This window comes from Vombatus ursinus, unplaced genomic scaffold, assembly GCF_900497805.2.
Source record: "Vombatus ursinus unplaced genomic scaffold, bare-nosed wombat genome assembly UNPS02014961.1, whole genome shotgun sequence".
NCBI classification, from domain to species: domain Eukaryota; kingdom Metazoa; phylum Chordata; class Mammalia; order Diprotodontia; family Vombatidae; genus Vombatus; species Vombatus ursinus.
The window spans coordinates 865,658-883,264 of NW_020954739.1; the positions used below are offsets into that span (position 1 = coordinate 865,658).

Below are 17,607 nucleotides of genomic sequence, written 5' to 3' on the forward strand. Positions count from 1 at the left end.
ATCTTTCAAAGCATTCACAGTTGTGTAACCTCCAGCCTGGATCTCCTCTATTTATATGTGTTTTAGCCCAGTTGCTTTTTTTGCCTTCCTTCTATTGAATGCCATTTCTACCTCCTCTATGGACACATCCAGGACCATGATGTTTGAGTCCAAGTTTGGTGGGGCTATTATCCTTGATGGTGAAAATGGTTTGTCATAAAAATCTTTGCAGATCTTTTCCATTTTTCTTCTGTTTGTTGTCTTCCATTCACTTTCTTCATTAAATGCTCTTGGGATGACTTTACTTGATTTGTTCTCTAATCAGTCTTTCTGGTTTTACACTCCACTGATGGTAGTATGCTGGGCCTGGAGTCAGGAAGACCTGAGTTCAAATGTAGCCTCAGACACTTACTAGTTGTGTGACCGTGGGCAAGTCACTTAACCCCATTTGCCTCCATTTCCTCATTTGTAAAATGGGCTGGAAAAGGCAAACCACTGCAGTCTCTTTGCCAAGAAAACCCCAAAAAGAGTCATGAAGAATTGGACACGACTTAAAACAACTAAACGATGAACAACAACAAAGCTTCCTTCTGCTTTATGAGGTATTATTGCTTCTTGTCTTCCATCCCTGTTCTCCCAAAGATTTTATGAATGAGCTTATTGTCTAAACACATTATAGTGTTTGCTTGTCAACTCTCTTCAGTTGGTAAATATAGGTTTGCTGACCAAGGCACTTTTTAGGCTCTTTTGGTCTCCTTGTTATGGCAATTGATTTACATTAATATAATTTTTTGTATAAAATGTTTGAACAGATCAGGATTAAATTGTTTCAATTTTATGCAATCTCTTTTTCTTATTATTCTTTTAAATTTTGATCTTTAACAAGTCAGACAGCTAGCTGATTCTGGAATGACTCCCATATCAATAAGCTTATTTTCTCTCTGTTAAAATATTATTAATTTCTTTTTTTTTTGGTAGGATGTTCATTTGGCATTAACCAGCACCTATCAATTCCTTTCTTTCAGAAAGGATATATGATATGAAGGTTTGAGGTTTTTGTGAAGTCTACACGTCTCATTCCTTATTCCTCACTATGTTTTTCAATCTATTTCTTGTCATATTCACCTGTTCCTACCTTTATGGTGAAGTCATTGAACACCAAATCATATGCTGATTCAATTTAGACTATCTTAATTAATTTTTTGGTAGAATTTCTCTGCCTGTTGTCCTCTGCAACCCTTGTTGGCGCATAAGCTGTCATGATTTTCATGGCTATTTTTTTGCACACACATTGGCACTGAAATAGGAGATGGCCACATATTCCCATGAAATGGTGTCTCTCTTTGCCTTTGGATATGTAATAAAAACCATTCTGTCAATTCCTTTCTTTGTCTCTCTGAGGAGTACTGGTGAGCTGTCTTTACATTTAGCTGTGGGTTTCTTCTGGTTGTGTTTTTCTTGCAGGCGTTCTTAATTTGAGGTCTATGAGCTTGTTTGTGTGAGTGTGTGTTTTAAATATTTTGACAATTGCATTTCAATAGTTTATTTCCTTTGTAATCCTATATATTTTATTTATGCATTCAGAAAACATTGTTCTGAAGTGTTTTTGCATTTTATGCATTAGGAAAACAATTTTCTGAAGTGTTTGCATTTTATGCATTCTAAAACGTTGTTCAGAAGATGCTTGGAATTCCTATTCTGGGCAGGCAATTTGGTGAATTGCTAGAGTTTAGGAGTTCTGACCTGCATTGGGTTAAGGTGATCAGTTGTTCACACTATGTTTGGAAGCAATATGGATTTTGTGGCAGTAATAAGAATACTAGTAGTAATGATAATGATAACTATAATAATAATAGACATTTGTTTATAAAGAGCTTTAAGACTTGAAAAGTACTTTGCAAACATTAACTCATATGAGCCTCACAGTAGCCCAGTGAGGTAGGTAATACATGTATTATTATGATTATCACCATTTTATGGATGAGGAAACTGAGGCTTATGATCTCCTCAACGTGTCCTCGGTCAAACAACTGGGAAGGGTCAGAGAAGCAATTTGGACCCAAGTGTTCCTGATCTCTAGTCCAGAACTCTATCGATTGTGCCTTAATGCCTTCCTTGGAATATGGAATTCAGTGTTGGAGCTGGGAGGGCCCTTAGAACATGGAATGCTAAGAAGACCCTTAGACCAGAAAACATCAGGGCTAGGAGGACCCTTAGAACAGAGAATGTCAGACTTAAGAGATACCTTGAAACATAGAACATCAGAACTGAGCGGAGGGATCCTTAGAACACAGAATGTCAGAGCAGAGGGATCCTTTAGAACACAGAATATCAGAGCTGGGAGGAACCTTAGAACACAGAATTTCAGAGCTAGGAGAGACATTAGAACATGGAATACTGGAACTGGGAAAGACCTTAGAACAGAGAATGAATCTCAGAGATAGGAGGGACCAGAGAGCATAGTTTGGAGACTAGAGAGAGGGCCCTTAGAGCTGGATTTGGGACCTTGGTGACTGCATAGTCCATATCTCCTCATATTCTGTTTTGATCAGGAATGAAACAGAAGGAGAGAAGGAAGAAATGAAGGAGAAAGAATTTGCCCTGGGTTAGGCTAAGTTAATGGCCCCACAGGGCCCTGAAGCCAGGTCTCCTGACTCCCAGCCTAGCTGTGCCCTTGGAGGGAGGTTCCTGCTGGCTGTCTCTTCTCAGAAGTATTTTCTTCTCTGTAGGTGCTCGCACCCCCAGCCCATGGGTGCACCCCACCATGGGCAGGCCACTTAGTGACATTCATTCGCCAAATACTGATAACCCCCTGGGGTGGCAGTGGGGGCTGAGATCAGCCTGGTCTCAGGGGCAGCAGCTATTCTCAGCCCTAGCTAAGGCAGCCCCCTTCTTCATCAGCGAGGGGGGACTGCAGAGAGTCCCTGGCGTCTCAAAGCAGCATCCTGTCCCATCTTCTGGAGCTGTCTCTGCCCGGGCATGGGCAATGTCTGGTTCAGAAATAAACGGAGCCATCCTTGGAATCCTTTTCATCATATTTCTGGATTTGTGCTTTGAGGTGCCTCAATTTTCTCTTCAGGTAGTCACAGCGGGCCTGCTTTTCCAGGAAAACTGGGTCCTGCCGTAGAGGAGAGAGAAGAAAACCTCATGGCCAGTGCTCAGCCTGGTCAACGTTGATGGAGGGAAAAGTGCTTCATTCAGCCTAGCCTTGATCCTTACTGCTGCAATACTGGTTTGATTTATTTCTATTTTTTTTAAATGTATATTTACACCTGCCTTCTCCCCTCCTCTTCTTCCTTCTTCCAATTCATTAAACTCTTACCTTAACTCCTTGATTAAAACAGTTCCTCTGAGCTTGTCTCTCCCAGAAAGTCTGACTAGATTGACCCATCCGAACAGTTATCTTGCCACCCAATAATTGGGGCTCCTTTTTGCACAGACCAGGACCCAGTATTTATAAAGTTAGGTCACAAAATAAATGGATCCTATGCGCTCATTGTTCAGGGTCTTCAAGGTTGGCCCCAGAATTGGAGGTGGGGAGGTTTCAGCTCTGTTTCCAGCCTTCTCCTCCCCATAGGTTGAGCCTTATCCTTCTTTCCTTTATTTGGGGGTGTCCAGAGACTCCCCAGGGCACGAGCTACCACTAAGACTTAGTTCTTGTGTTTCTGGTGTAGCAGGAGAGAGACTCTTACCTGAGAAAATATCACTGTCTCTCTCAAATCACTTTCCTTCCCCTAGCCTGACTTACTTAGTTTTACCATCTGTAAAATGGGAGTATATGTAGCTCTATTTGATTTCCCTGGTCCCTCCCAGCTCTGTGGTCTCTAGTGAGGACCTTAGGATGGTTCCTAGGCAAGGGGAGAGAAGATGACTTCTGGTGAGGCCTTTGGGAAGGGATGTTAGGGGAAGGGCTAGATTCAGAGGACAGGGTTCTATAGAGTTGATCAAGGTTTCAGGCATCCCACACTCACCCTCTTCTTCCTCTCCAATTCCCTCCGGACCCAGGCAAGACGGGCTTCTTCCTGGTATGGGGGAGAAGGAAGTTGGAAAGCTGAGTCTGAGCTGAGTGGAGCTTCACCTACTGCCCAGTTCCTCTGCTTTTCACTCACAATTCATCAAATACTTTCTGCTTAAAGCAGCACTTTCTACCCTGTCGCCTCCAGGAAGCCTGCCAGAGTTGACAGGAGGACCAGAAGGGCCTCTATGTCCCTGGGCCATCTGGTGATGGGGAGTGCCTTTCTCTGGGACAGATCAGGACCTCACAGGCTGCCTGGAGGGCACAGGCTGGAGCTCAGCTGCTCATCAGTCAGTCAACAAGCATTTATTTAGCACCTGCTATGTGCCAGGCTCTGTGTTACGTGCTAAGGATACAAAGAAAGGCAAAAGCCAGTGCCTGACCTCAAGGAGCTCAGAGTCTAACGGGGGAGACAATATGCAAACAACTTTGTACAGACAAGATACATCCAATGCATATGGCAGGTAGATTTCAGAGGTGAGGAGGGAGAGCATTCCAGGCATGGGGCACAGCCAGGGCAAAGCCACTGAGGCCGGAGACAGAAAGTAGTCTGAGGTAGTTTTCTCATGCTGCACTGGGGGGACAGCAGAGGAGCAAGGAGAGGGAATGGCTGCTGCGACTGGGGAAGCACATGTGGTTCTGGGTCACGTCTGACCCAGCCCCCTCCCCCCATCCAGGGTAGGCTGAGAGGATGGCCCCCTGCTGACCTCCCCTTTCCCGCCCTTCCTCCCTGGCTACATGAAAGCCTCAGCATCCCAGCCTCGAGTCAGGGCTCCCATAGTGCCAGGACCCTCACCGAGGGGCTGGCCTGAATGGCCCTTATCATAGGCTGGGGACCCCAAAGAGCCCAGCTCTGCCCCCAGGATCCTCTCAGGCATGAGCCCCAAGTTCTGGGCCGCTAGATTTCTCTGCACCACTTCTCTCCCCACTCTCCTGAAATCTCCTCCTCCTCCTCTGTTCTGGGCGATGCCTCCTCTGGGAAGGAAGTAGGATTTGGGAATGTTTGTTGTTTTGCTCTCCCACCTGCTCCCCTGCCCTCCTCCCTCCACACATTCCCCCTCCCACTACAACAGGAAGGCCCAACCCTGTCCCCTCCTCATAAGCCTCTCAGACAGGATTCCTGGCCAGGCCAGACCCTGACCTTGATCTCCACATGGCCAAACAGGCCCCTCCTAAGAACACAAGCAGACTCAAGTTCTCTAGGTGTGCCCACCCCCTACCCGTATCTCCCAAGCCCTACCCTTCCTCTTTGCCCGTTGCTGGCACCAAGCCCATCTCCTCCAGATAGCCTTCCATGATTAGCCCCAACCGGACCTCATGGCTATGTCTTGTCTGAGTGGCCCCTCTCCTTTCCCTTCAGAAGGCAGGAGCCACCCCTCTCCCCCAGATCAGGGGCTGTCCAGACAGTGGTTATGTCTCTCTGAGTTCTCCATGGCGAGTCAAGTGGCGTTAATCTGAGAGGGCTCCTTGGAGGTGGCAGATTTGGAGCCAGGAATGGTTAGAGAGGAGGGCAGAGCATGCCTGGTCATTTGGGACCCAGGGAGGGAGCCCTGGGTCTTTGGGAGTAAAGAAACAGTTAGAGGGGGGTGGAAAGGGTGGGCACCGACCTTGGGGCCCGGCTGGGGCAATGTAGCCAGCAGGGCCTGCAGCTCCTGGAATTTGCCCATGGCTGTGGCCACGTTCTGGTGGAGCTCCTGGTACTCGGCATGCTGGTCTTGAAAGATGGCCTTGTAGCGGCGCCTCTCAGCCTCACTGTAGATTGCTGGGTATCTCCTGCCAGGGGAGGAAGCCACCAGGGGCTCAGCGTGGGGTCAAAGTGGGTCTGTGCTGAGCGCAGAACAGCTGGAACTTTTAAAAGTGGCAGTGACTCATCCAAGGTTACACAGTCAGTCCTAAAGCCAGCAGGACTCAAATCTGGGGCCCTGAGCTCTTTCCCCTTGATATATACACAGACACACAGAAATGCCGGTCCATGTGCAGAAAGACACACAGTCCCACAAGTTGATATGTCCTCAGCCTAGGGTTTTGTTGAGAAGATTGAAGTAGGGCTGAGATAGCTGGGGTTGGGGCCTTGAGATGTATTTCTCCTTAGGGGAAGTCTCACCCACCCATCTTCCAAAACGAAGTTGTTCCCATATAGAGAACCCCAAGGATCCCAAAAGACCTCTTTCTATCCCCCACCCAGGCACATTAAAACTCTTTGCTTAGGGACTGCCCAATCCTCCTAAGGCTTCCCAAATGACCCTTCTCCAGGGACCCCCCAGTCATCCCCCTCATCCCTTATGCTCCTCCAGTTACCCCAGCCCAAGGACTTTCCAATGCTCCCCCCCAAAGTCTTTGGATCTCCCCCTAGACATCCCTGGTGATGTTCCCACCCTCACTCCAGGGACCCTTGCCTAGAAACCTCTCCCCTACCCTTCCCTCCCAGTTGTTTCCCCCCATTCACCTCTGGTGCCAACCAAAAGGTAGACTTACAGTACATAGTCAGGTACCAGCTGAGGTGGGGGGCTGTGCCCAGGGTGAAGGGCTGGGCCAGACCCTGTGGGGCCCTTGCGCAGCTGAAGACCCAGCTTGGGGGTCACCTCAGGGTTCCTGACAGGAAGTTCATCTTCAAACACAATCTTCCTGGGCCTCTGCTGGTGCTGACCCCGAGCCTGGGTGTTGTTGGGGCAGAAGGAAAGCAAGTGAGGGGTGGAAGGCCCTGTGAGAATGGAGGGGGGCCAGCTCTGGACACCAGGCCGCTGGGGCTTCTCGGGGACCCCAGAATCCCTCACTGCAGTTTCCCCAAGCTCCAGATCTGGGATTAGCTACTGCTCAGATTAGCTGCTTTTGGGGCCTTGTTCATGAGGGACTTTGGGGGAGTAGGTGGGGTAGAGATTTGTTGCACCCAGAAATAACAACAATAATAAACGTTTCCATATCACTTTATTGTGTTATGCCCCACATAGCGTACCTCCCTCATTCTTTTTGTGTGTTGTCTTCCCCTGATAGATGGTAAGCTCCTTGAGGGCAGAGAATGTCTTTTTTCATTTCACATAGTAGGTGCTTAATAAATGTTTACTGACTATTAACTAATATTTACATCCACAAACCTTACAAACTCTATTTTTCCGTTTCCCCTCAGACTCTACCCTGTTCCTTGTGTCTTTAGACCCCATCTTCTCTTCTCCTTTATATTTCTCCCCTTCATATCCTTAGTCCTTTCCCCAACTTTTGCCCACACATTGGACTCCCATTCTACCCATAAACTCCAGCTTTGTCCTATACTCACCAAATCTACCCCTCCGCATGCCTATAGAAAACTACCCCTATGCCCATATAGCCCATCCCTTCCGGTGTGCCTACAAACCAGTCCTCCCTGTACCCCTAGACTTCATGCCTCTCTGTACCCTGCGTTTGTCCCTCTAAGAACTCATACTTTGTCTCCTCTTGTGCCCACACATCTCATAGTCTCCCACGCCCATTAGTTTTCTGCACCTCTATACCCTATATGCTCCCATGACCCAGAAATCATCCCTCTTGTGCCCACAGACCCCATCTCCCTCACACTCACATTCACTGCTCCTCTATGGGCCCATGCAACATATCCCCTCATGCCCACACAGTGCCCTGTGCCCACAGATCCTTCCCCCTTTGTGTGTACACAGACAAGTCTATCATGCCAACACAATGGACTCTCCTTGTAATCACCACACACTCTGGACACCCCAATGCCTACACCTCCTGTTTGTCAGACTGGTACCTATTATGCCCATCTAACCCATCCCCTCCTACGGCAGGAGGCCCTGTGCCCCCATGCTTAGAGACTATATCCTCCCACTGTCCCTTCCCCCTGCTCACATACTACGTTGTTCTCTGAGGCTGAAGATCCCATTCATTCATTCAATAATTCATCCATTCATTCAACAAATATTTCTTAAATAGCTACTCTGTACCAAAGCCCTGGTCTTTGTGCTAGGTTAGATGTGACACAGTCTCTGCTCTCCTGACGCTTACATTCTCCTGGGGGAAATACAGCATGTATGCAGATGAATCTGCTATGAAGTACATAGAGTCAAATACAAAGGATGGAAGTGAAGGAAAGAGCCAAATATTCTAGGAAAATTGGAGAAGAGGATCCAGGGAAGGCTGCATGGAGGAGGTGGCACCTAAGCCCAGCCCTGAAAAAAGAGAAGGGCTCAGGGAGGCAGAGAAGAAGGCATTTATTCCAGGCATGGGGCAAGGTGGCAGGGGGATTTCAGGAAATTTTTTTAAGTGAGTGGTCCCATATGGCTGTGACATCCTGTTTATGATAGGGGTAATGAGAAATAAGTCTGGACAGGTAGTCTAGAGACAGTATGGAGGGTCTTAAATATTAGGCTGAGCTGTTGATATTTTTATCCTACAGGTAATAGGGAGCCACTGAATATTTGAGGGGAAGGGAATGAGACAGTTAAACCTGTACCTGAGGAATATCATTTTGGCATCTCTGTGGAGGAAGAATTGTGGAGGGGAGAGACTGCAGGCAGGGAGGCCAATTAGGAGATAATTACAGTAGTACAGATGAGAGGTGGTGAAGGGATGGTGGTTGTGGGATTGTGAAGAAGGGACTTTGTGGAGACAGAATTGAGAGTTCCTGGCAATTGATTGGACATTGGGGGACAGGGGAGGGGAGAAAAGGTCATAGGATCATAGATTTATAGCTGCAAGGGACCTCCAACTCCCTCATTTTACAGATGAGGGAACTGAAGCCCAGGGAAGCTGTAACTTGCCCAAGGTCACATAGTAAGGATCAGAAGTAAGACTTGAGCCTGGGTCATCTGACTCCAGAACCAGCGCTCATTTCATTCCACCATGATGACATGAGGTTATAAGCTTGGGTAACTGGAAGGCTACAGGAGAGGTGGATTTGGATGAAGGATTTCTATTGCAGTTCAGTCATTTTTCAGTTGCGTCCAACTCTTTGTGATCCCATTTGGGGTTTTCCTGGCAACGATACTGGAGTGGTTTGCCTCCATTCCTTCTTCTGCTTGTTTTACAGATGAGGAAACTGAGGTAAACAGGGTTAAGTGACTTGCCCAGGGTCATATAGCTAGTAAGTTTCTGAGGTCAGATGTCAATTTCTGAAATATGAGTCGTCCTGACTCCAGGTCTGGGTTCTTTCCACTGCTCCACCTAGCTGCCCTGGGTGAAAGGGTGGGGGTAGGAGGAGTCATAATGACTTCAGTTTTGAATACGTTGAGTTGGAGAGGCTTGTGGGGCATGTAGCAGGCAGCTGATGCTCAGTGTGGACGTTACAGTTGGATATATAGATCTGGGAGTCATCTCCATAGAAACGATCATTGAACCCATCACAAAGGGAGACAGTGTAGAGAGAGGAGAGAAATGGGTCCAGAACAGAAGCTTGCTGCATCTTTAAGGAATAGGATTCAACAAAGGAAACTGAGAAGGATCATCCAGAAATGTAGAGTACATAAGAGAAGGCAGTGCCATGAAAACCCAGAAAGGAGGGAGTGTCCAGGAGGGGAGGTGTGGAGGCCAAGAGCAAACACTATAGAGAAGCTAAGGAGGATGAGGATGGAGAAAAGGCTGCTGGGTTTAAGGAGGCATGGAGTGGAGATGATTCTTTTTAAGGGCTTGTCTTGGAAAGGGAGGCTAGCTTGAGGGGATGGTAGGGCCAAGTGAAGTTTTAAAGGATGGAGGAACCCTAGGCATTTTTATAGACAACAGGGAAAGTGCCAATAGAGAGGCAGAAATTGAAGGTGAGAGAGAAGGAATGATTGAAAGGAGGAAACTCCCTGAAGGAGAGACGAGAGGCGAGCAGACTGGTACCCATCTGCCCCTGTGTCCTCCCTGTGTCCACATATCCTGTTCCCTATATCCCCAAGCAAGTTTTCTACACCCAGAGATTCCATTGCCCCATATGTCCTCCACAGATGCCATATCATTGTACCTACAGAACCAATCCCTCCATATAATTCTTCCTCCCCATGCCCAGACTCCTTCCATCCAAGTCCACACCTACCACTCCTTTGATGTCCACAGACTCTCATCCTTTCCTGTGCCCACTCTCCCCATCCCTCTGTACCTGAAGACTTTGTCCCCCTCTTGTGCCCACATACCATTTCTGTGCCCAGAGACACGTCTCTTGCCATGCCTATATAACCTGTCCCCCCTGATTCCCAGACTTCCTGCCTATATATACTCTTTACCTGTGCTCACAAAGAAACACATCTTCCATGCTCATAAACCTCATTATTTCCTCAGTGCCCAGAGACCTCAACCCCTCCTTTGCCCAGAGCCTGTATTGCCCCACCCAACCAACCCCAAATCCCCCTATAGCCATATACCTCATTCTCCTTGGTCCTGAGAGCCTTTGTTTATATGTCCCATTGCCCCACGCCCACAGAGCCACTCTGGCCCCTTCCCACACCCTCAGTTCCTTTCTGTGTCTACAGCCCTACTCCCCCTTCATGCCTATAAAATTTCTCTACTCTATTTATGCCCCCCCATGACTCATCCTGCCCCATAACCACATGCCCTCCATGCCCACATCTACTTCACTAATGCCCACAGACCCCAGTCTCTCCCCTGTGCCCACATACCCTGGCTCTATCTCTACCTGGAAATCTTGTCTTCCTCTGTTCTTCTTTAACTTATTCCCATTTATTCCTTGTTCTTGTCCTTGGGGCTCCAACTCTGGGGACCAGGGACTTACCCCAGGGTTCTTGGGCCTGGCAGGCAAGCAGTAGGTGATGGGTGGGCAGCTGGAGCCTTTTGGGACCCCTTTCTTGCTTTGCTGGAGAAACTTCTTCCCAGCGTGTGGGACAAAGTGGTGGACAGGAGTGATGGTCTGGATTGGCCTTTGGAGACTACTGGGGACTCTGGGTGAGCAGCCTGGTCCTTGTGGTCCTTGGCCTGAGTTCTGGATGTCTTTGCTTGATTGGGCAGGTGGGGGTCCCCTCAACTTCTCTGCCATAGAGTATTTGACTCCGGGGACACCCCTCCTGGCCCCTGGGGGGACTTCATTCCTCAGTGGAGCGTGGGCACGGTAGGCTGGACCTGCCACCTGGGAGACAGACCCGTGGGGACAGGAGCAGACACCACGTGGGTGGCTCTGCCCCTCCTGGCATTGCTGAATCCGTGGCTCAGGAGGCCTGGCAGCAGCTTTGTGTATATTTGCATATCTGACTCGCGTTTTCATAGCCCACTGCTAGCTAGGAATCAGAGGCTCTCTGGACGCTGAGCTGGGGCCTTTCAGGTTAGCTGAAACAACCCCTGTTCGTATAGAAGAGAAGCCCCCTCTAGTGCCAGGGAGCCTCTACAGAACAGGTAGGGCTTTGGGGGGAGGAAGAGCAGTCATTACCCTTGCCCCCTCCCCGCAGCCCAGACTGCCCTCCTTCCACTGGGCCTGCAGGGCCTGGGCAGGAAGTCCAAGAGTCCCTATGCTGCAGGACTTCCTCCTTATGGCTGCTGGAAGCGGCCCCTGCAGAGGCTCAGTCCTGGAGGCACCCCCTGCCTAGTGGCTTCCTTGCCCCCTCCCTTGACTCCCTGCCCCTCCCCCTCCCCACCCCCCAGCCTCGTGCCAGGGGGAAGGAACTCCCTAGCCTGTGTCCTGGACAGCTGAGGGCTCTAGGGGAGCGCCTGGGCGCTCTGCTCCTCCTCCAGTCCCTAGAGTGCAAGGCAGGCCAGCAGGCCCACCAGCATAGGCTCCTGCCCCTTTCTCCACTTTGGAACAGGCTCCGGTCATTACCTGTCTGTCCCAGGGTGGAGGCCCTGAGCCTAGCTGGGCTGTACAGTCCTAGGAGTCCTGGCCTGCTCTGTACTTCTCTCCTGGACAAGAGCTGGGGCCGGGTTATACATTAATCGGTCTGGGTAGGCTCATTACCCACCCCCACCCCACCCCTAACCTTCTGCAGTTGTGGAGGACCCAGGCAGTCAGGGAAAAGAGGGGCGGACTGAGGGAGGAAGGGCCGCAGGCAAGCTCTCCTGGGAGCCCAGCCTCTGCCAAAGTCTCAAGGGATCACCGGGAAAGTCAGGAACCAGGAAGTCGGCCAGGGCTCACACACAAAGGGCAGGTCCTCTCGCTGCAGGGACACAGGGCCACACTGACAGAGGGCACAGGATGTGTGGGCACTGGGACACAGGGACAAAGGGAAATGGGGAGACAGGAATAAAAGGACATGGGGTACAGGGATGCACAGGCACAAGGGTATGGGGGCAGCCATATGGGAACAGGTCACACAAACCCAGGGATCCATAGATATACTGAGACAAAAGCACAGGCAGAATACGTGGACAGTGTACATGGGACAGAAGGACACATGAATATAGGGACATAGGGTCACAGGATTAGGCCACATATACAAAGCCAGCAGGAGTGGCTTTGGAAATACAGATGTTTTCCCATCCTGGAACATAGTAATCACTTAATGTTCTTCCTTCCTTCCTTCCTTCCTCCCTCCCTCCCTTCTTTCCTACTTTCTTCTTTTCTCCCTATTTCCTTGTCTCTCTTGTCTTTCTGTTCTTTCTTTTTTCTCCCTCCCTCCCTCCTTTTCTTCCTTCCTTTCTTTTTTCTTTCTTTCTTTCTTTCTCTTTTTTCTTCCTTCCTTCCTTCCTTCCTTCCTTCCTTTCTTTCTTTCTTTCTTTCTTTCTTTCTTTCTTTCTTTCTTTCTTCCTTCCTTTCTTCCTTCCTTTCTTTCATCAGCTAAGTGGCACACAGCATGGAGTGCTGGACTTGGACTTAGTAAGACCTGAATTAAAACCCTGTCCCAGACACTTAATAGCTGTATGGCCTTGGGATCCTTAACCTCTTTGTGGCTCAGTTTCCTCATTTGCAAAAGAGGGATAATAGCATCTGCTTCATAGGGTTGTTGTGAGAATCAAAGGAATTAACCTATGTAAAGCACTTAAAATGCTCTAGAAATGCTCTCTATTATTATCATAAACCCAACATGTCCTAAACTGTACTCACGATCTTTTCCCCAAAACACTCCCCTCTTCCAGACTTCCCTGTTATTGTCATTCCAGTAACCTCTTCGTTGTCCTGGACTCCTCACACTCTCTGACCCCTAACCTAGCTTTCCAGCCTCATTGAACATCACTCCTCCTTTTGCACTCTTGGAGCCAGACAAACTGGCCCACGACACTCCATCTCCTGTCTCCAGGCCTTTGCACTGGCCATCCTTCATGCCTGGAATGCCCTCCCTCTTTGCCCCTGCCCTGTAGAATGCTTCGTTTCCTTTAAAATGTAGCCCAAGGACCATTTTCTGCAGGATGCGTCTCCTGACTCCTCCCCCTCCACTGCCAGTGCCTTCCCTCCCTCTCAAAGTATCTTGCCTTTAACTACTTTGTATACATTTGTATTTATTCACTTCATATTTATCCTACTTATACTTATGTTTGTGCTTGTCTCCCTCATTGAAATGTAAGCTCCTTGAGAGTAAAGATTCCTTCCTTCCTTTTCTCCCTTCCCTTCCCTTCCTTTCTTTTCTTTTCTTTCTTTCTTTTTCTTCCTCTCCCCCTCATCAGCCACTTAATAATACTTGTTCATTGAGTCATGTCCCCTTCTCCTCCCTCCATGTCCTTGGATGTCCCCTCACATGTGGAAGTGACCCTGGGAGCCTGAAGGCCTCCCTTCATAGCAAAACACAAACTTTGGCAGGCTTTACTAAGTTCCAAGGCTGTGTGCCTAGCATCTGAGGGAACGGCAGAGTTAAGGGCACAGAGACTCATGGCCAGGTTGAGTTCCAAGATAATGAATCTTTCCAGGCACAGTAAATCAGGAAATTGTCTACTATGATTTGCAGGGTTGCCAAAAAGACCAAATAAAGAAGAAAATTATGTACACAAATGTTTCTAGCAGTTCTGTTTGTGGTGGCAAAGAACTGTAAACTAAGGGGGTGCTCATCACTTGGGAAGAGTGGATGACCAAACTATGGTATGTGAATGTAATGAAATGCAATTGTGCTGTAAGAAATGATGACGGGCTGGGTTTCAGAGACTTGTATGAACTGATGCAGAGGGAAGTGAGAAGAACCAGAGAATAATTTATTTTTTCTTTCTTTCTTTTTTCTTTTTTCTTTTGTTGGGCAATGGGGGTTGCAAAGTGACTCGCCCAGCATCACACAGTAAGTGTTATGTGTCTGGGCTGGATTTGAACTCAGGTCCTCCTGAATCCAGGGCTGGTGCTCTATCCACTGCACCACCTAGCTGCCCTCAGAACAATTTATTTTTTAAAATTAAATTGTAAAAAGAAAAAAATAAAAATAAAAAATTTTTAAAAATTAAATTGTATTTTTCAACTATGTCAATTATTCTTGTGTTGTTGTTTCAAGAGCACTTTAGAATTGAACAGCTTTGAAAGACTTAAGAATTCTGATGAAAAGACTAACCATGAATCCAGAGGACCCATGGTGAAGCATTAGGCCCACCTCCTGACAGAGGGCTGGTGGACTCAGGGTGCAGATGGAGACACACATTTTTGAATTTGAGAATTTTTTTGTTTGGCTCTGCAAATTTTGTTATAAGGGTTTTCTTTTTCTTTTAAATAATTGTGGGGAGAGGGGAGAGAAAATAAATGCCTGTTACTTGAAAAACAAACAAACAAAAAAAAAAACCCAAAACACCACCACCACCACCACCAAAGACTTGCAGGATTGGGAGTTTTGCTACCAGGAAGAGTGCCCCTACCCTTGGGATCAGAGACCTCTGAACACAGGAAAATAAGTTCAGACTCCTTAAGGAAATAATAGCAAGGAGGAGGTCCTGGAGTGAATTCAGCACACAGCAGAGCCTGGGGTGGCAGGAGAGAGAGATGGGGCTGTCAGATGCAGATTCTGCAGACATCTACTCAGGTGTTTGTGCGCATGCGCCTGCGCAGGTATCCTCTATCCTCCACTGGAGTACGAAAAAGGACTTGAGGTCCTTAAGTATTTTTCTTTTTTTTTGGTCCACAGCTATAATTTCTTTTAAGGAGCAATCAGTATGGACTGAAGCAAATGGTCAGCCCATCTTTAACTTATGCCCAGAGAGGTGCCTGGGACAACATGAGGTTAAGCGACTTGCCCGTGATCACAGAGCTAGTCACAAGCGCGTGACATTTTACTGGGGTGTTTACAGGAAAGTTTATTTATTGTTAAAGCTTAAAGTTTACAGGAAACTTTATTTATTGTTAAAGCAAACATTTATTGAATGAGCAATCTTAAAAGATATTATTTTAAAAAAAGATATTATTTCTATTCATTAAATAAACTAAAAACAAGAATTTAAAAAATTAACACCTAAATTTTACTTTTAAAATGGGACACAAAATACTAGATTTTCCTTTTTAAGACATTAGGGTTTGCCTGGGGATAGCTGTCAACCCTGCCTCCATGCCAGTTCAGCTAGTATGTATCAGACGCAGAGTATGAACCCAGGATCTACTATCTACTATGTCTTGGGGACTTAAATGTTAGAAAAGTTTATCAGGTTAGCTAGGTGGTGTAGTGGATAGCATGCCGGGCCTGGAGTCAGAAAGTCTCTTTTTCCTGAGTTCAAATTTAGCCTCTGCCACTTACGAGCTGTGTGATTCTGGGGAAATCACTTCACCCTGTTTGCTTCAGTTTTTTCATCTGTAAAATGAGTGGAGAAGGAAATGGCAAACCACTTTAGCATCTTTGCCAACAAAACTCCAAATGGGGTCACAAAGAGTCAGGAACAATTGAAAAAACTACTAAACAATAAAATTCTCTGGGGCAGCAAGGAGGCGCAGTGGATAGAGCACCAGCCCTGGAGTCAGGAGGACCTGAATTCAAATCCAGCCTCAGATACTTACTAGCTGTGAGATCTTGGGCAAATCCAAAAAAAAAAAAAGTAAGAAGTTTATCAGGGCTCAGAGTGGAGATGAATCATAGAAGAGATAGCATTTGAACAGGGTCGAGTAGGATTTTAATATATAGAGATGGTAGGATAGGGCAATGCAGTCATAAACAATGCTGTAAACAAAGGTAATTGTTTGGGGAACCAGGAATTGGAGTGTAGGGCATTTGAAGATTAAGAAGTAGGAAATAAAGTGATAGAGAGAAGTCAGAGGGTTTCAAGAATGGCAGGCCGAGGAATTTGGACATTATCCTTTGGCTATGGGAGCCATTGAAGGTAGTTGAGCGTGAGGGGGATGTGTCTGGTGCTGAACTTTGGGAAGACAATTGCGACTGCCTGGATGTGGGAGACTGGGGGGGGAAGGAGCTAAATATTTTGCTGTTGTTTGAGTATCTGGAATAACCTCTTAGCAGCTGTTGGCAACCCAGGAAGAATATTGCTAGAGGGAGTGAGCTTTGTGAACCTTTGCCCAAGACAACGAATCTCTTGAAGTCAGGGGAGGCTTCACTGTCTGTGGGAACTACATAGGGGCATTTGAGGTCTCTAGACCAGGCAGAGGGCTGAGCTGATGAGGTTGGGAAGTCCTGCCAGGATTTATTATAACTTAGATAAGGTAAAATACAGGGGCTTTGTGAGTCGCAAACACTTCTTCGCAAGCAGGAAAATCGCCCTGATTTCCCTCCAGCGAGGGCCAGCCATTGGGGGACAGAGGGGCTCCACAGGAGAGGAAGAGACGCCCCCTAGTGAGCGATCCAGATAGTGACAGTAAATGATTAGGGGTGGGGGTCCATGGCCCAAACATAGGAAATGACTCAGATTCATACACTATCAGAACGGAAAGGGACCTTAGAGCATAAGAGAATCAGAACTGAGTACTACAAGGACCCTTGGAACAGAGGATGTTAGAGCTGGGAGGGCCCCTAGAGCACAGAATGTCAGGGCTGGGAGGGGTCTTAGAACACAAACTTTCAGGGCTGGAAGAGACCTTAGGAAAAAGAACACTTTACAAGTGGGGATACCGAGGCCCAGGGAAGTAAGGTGAGTTGTACAAGGTCACATGACTATGAAGCAGTTGAAATAGAATGTGATGACCTCCTAGGCCCCAGTGTTTTCTGCCATATTGTATTTCTAATTAGTACAAGGCCACTACAAGATGCAATGGGTGCTCTGACCACTGTCTTAAGTTCCAATTCAACACAGGCCCATCAGCATTTATTTAGCTCCTATAATGTGATGTACAAAGTCCTAGTGATTTACTAAAAAGAGTTACCAACTTCTCCAACTTTATCTTCTACTTGAGAGATTTGATGTATACAGGATTATGTAAAGATAAGGTAATTTGAGGAAGAGGTTATCGGTACTAACAACTAAGAGATTTAGGAAAGACCTCAGGAGAAGGTGGCATGTGTGGGGAGCCATGAAGGAAACTAGGGATTCTAAGAAGCAGAGGGAAAGAAGATGTGCCTTCCAGGCAAGGGTTAACAGCCTATGTAAAGGCCTGGAGGTGGGAGACGAAGGGCCAAGTCTGAGGGCAAATAGGCCAATTTGACTGGAACTTAGTGTGTATGAAGGGAAAGAATGTGCCAGAGAGCTGAGAGATTTCAGCCTCTGCTTTATCATTTTAAAGAAAGAAATTAGAAGAAAAAACAAAAAAAAAACCAGTTCCCTGGCCTCGACCATCTAATTCCTTGCCTCTTTCTTTCTTTCATTTCTTTCTTTCTTTCTTTCTTTCTTTCTTTCTTTCTTTCTTTCTTTCTTTCTTTCTTTCTTTC

The 17,607-nt window shown here is 47.3% G+C and overlaps 1 protein-coding gene across 1 annotated transcript; it reads right to left on the reverse strand.

The window, feature by feature from the left end:
• Positions 1-2,335: 2,335 nt before the first annotated feature.
• Positions 2,336-11,480, reverse strand: OCEL1 (occludin/ELL domain containing 1). The gene is made up of 5 exons (XM_027845414.1): positions 10,692-11,480; positions 6,470-6,648; positions 5,602-5,767; positions 3,951-4,001; positions 2,336-3,097 (listed from the first exon to the last, which is right to left on the reverse strand). Exons 1-5 carry the CDS (start codon positions 11,175-11,177, stop codon positions 2,975-2,977), a joined length of 1,005 nt encoding a protein of 334 aa, XP_027701215.1. The 5' UTR covers positions 11,178-11,480; the 3' UTR covers positions 2,336-2,974.
• Positions 11,481-17,607: the final 6,127 nt, after the last annotated feature.

Coding starts and splice junctions, on each gene's coding strand:
- OCEL1 (XM_027845414.1), bottom strand. CDS start 11,177: ATGAAAACGCGAGTCAGATATGCAAATATACACAAAGCTGCTGCCAGG. Junction 5,768..6,469: donor CTGGTACCTGACTATGTACT/GTAAGTCTACCT, acceptor CTCCCCTGGCAG/GAGATACCCAGCAATCTACA. Junction 4,002..5,601: donor TGCCCCAGCCGGGCCCCAAG/GTCGGTGCCCAC, acceptor CCCCCATACCAG/GAAGAAGCCCGTCTTGCCTG.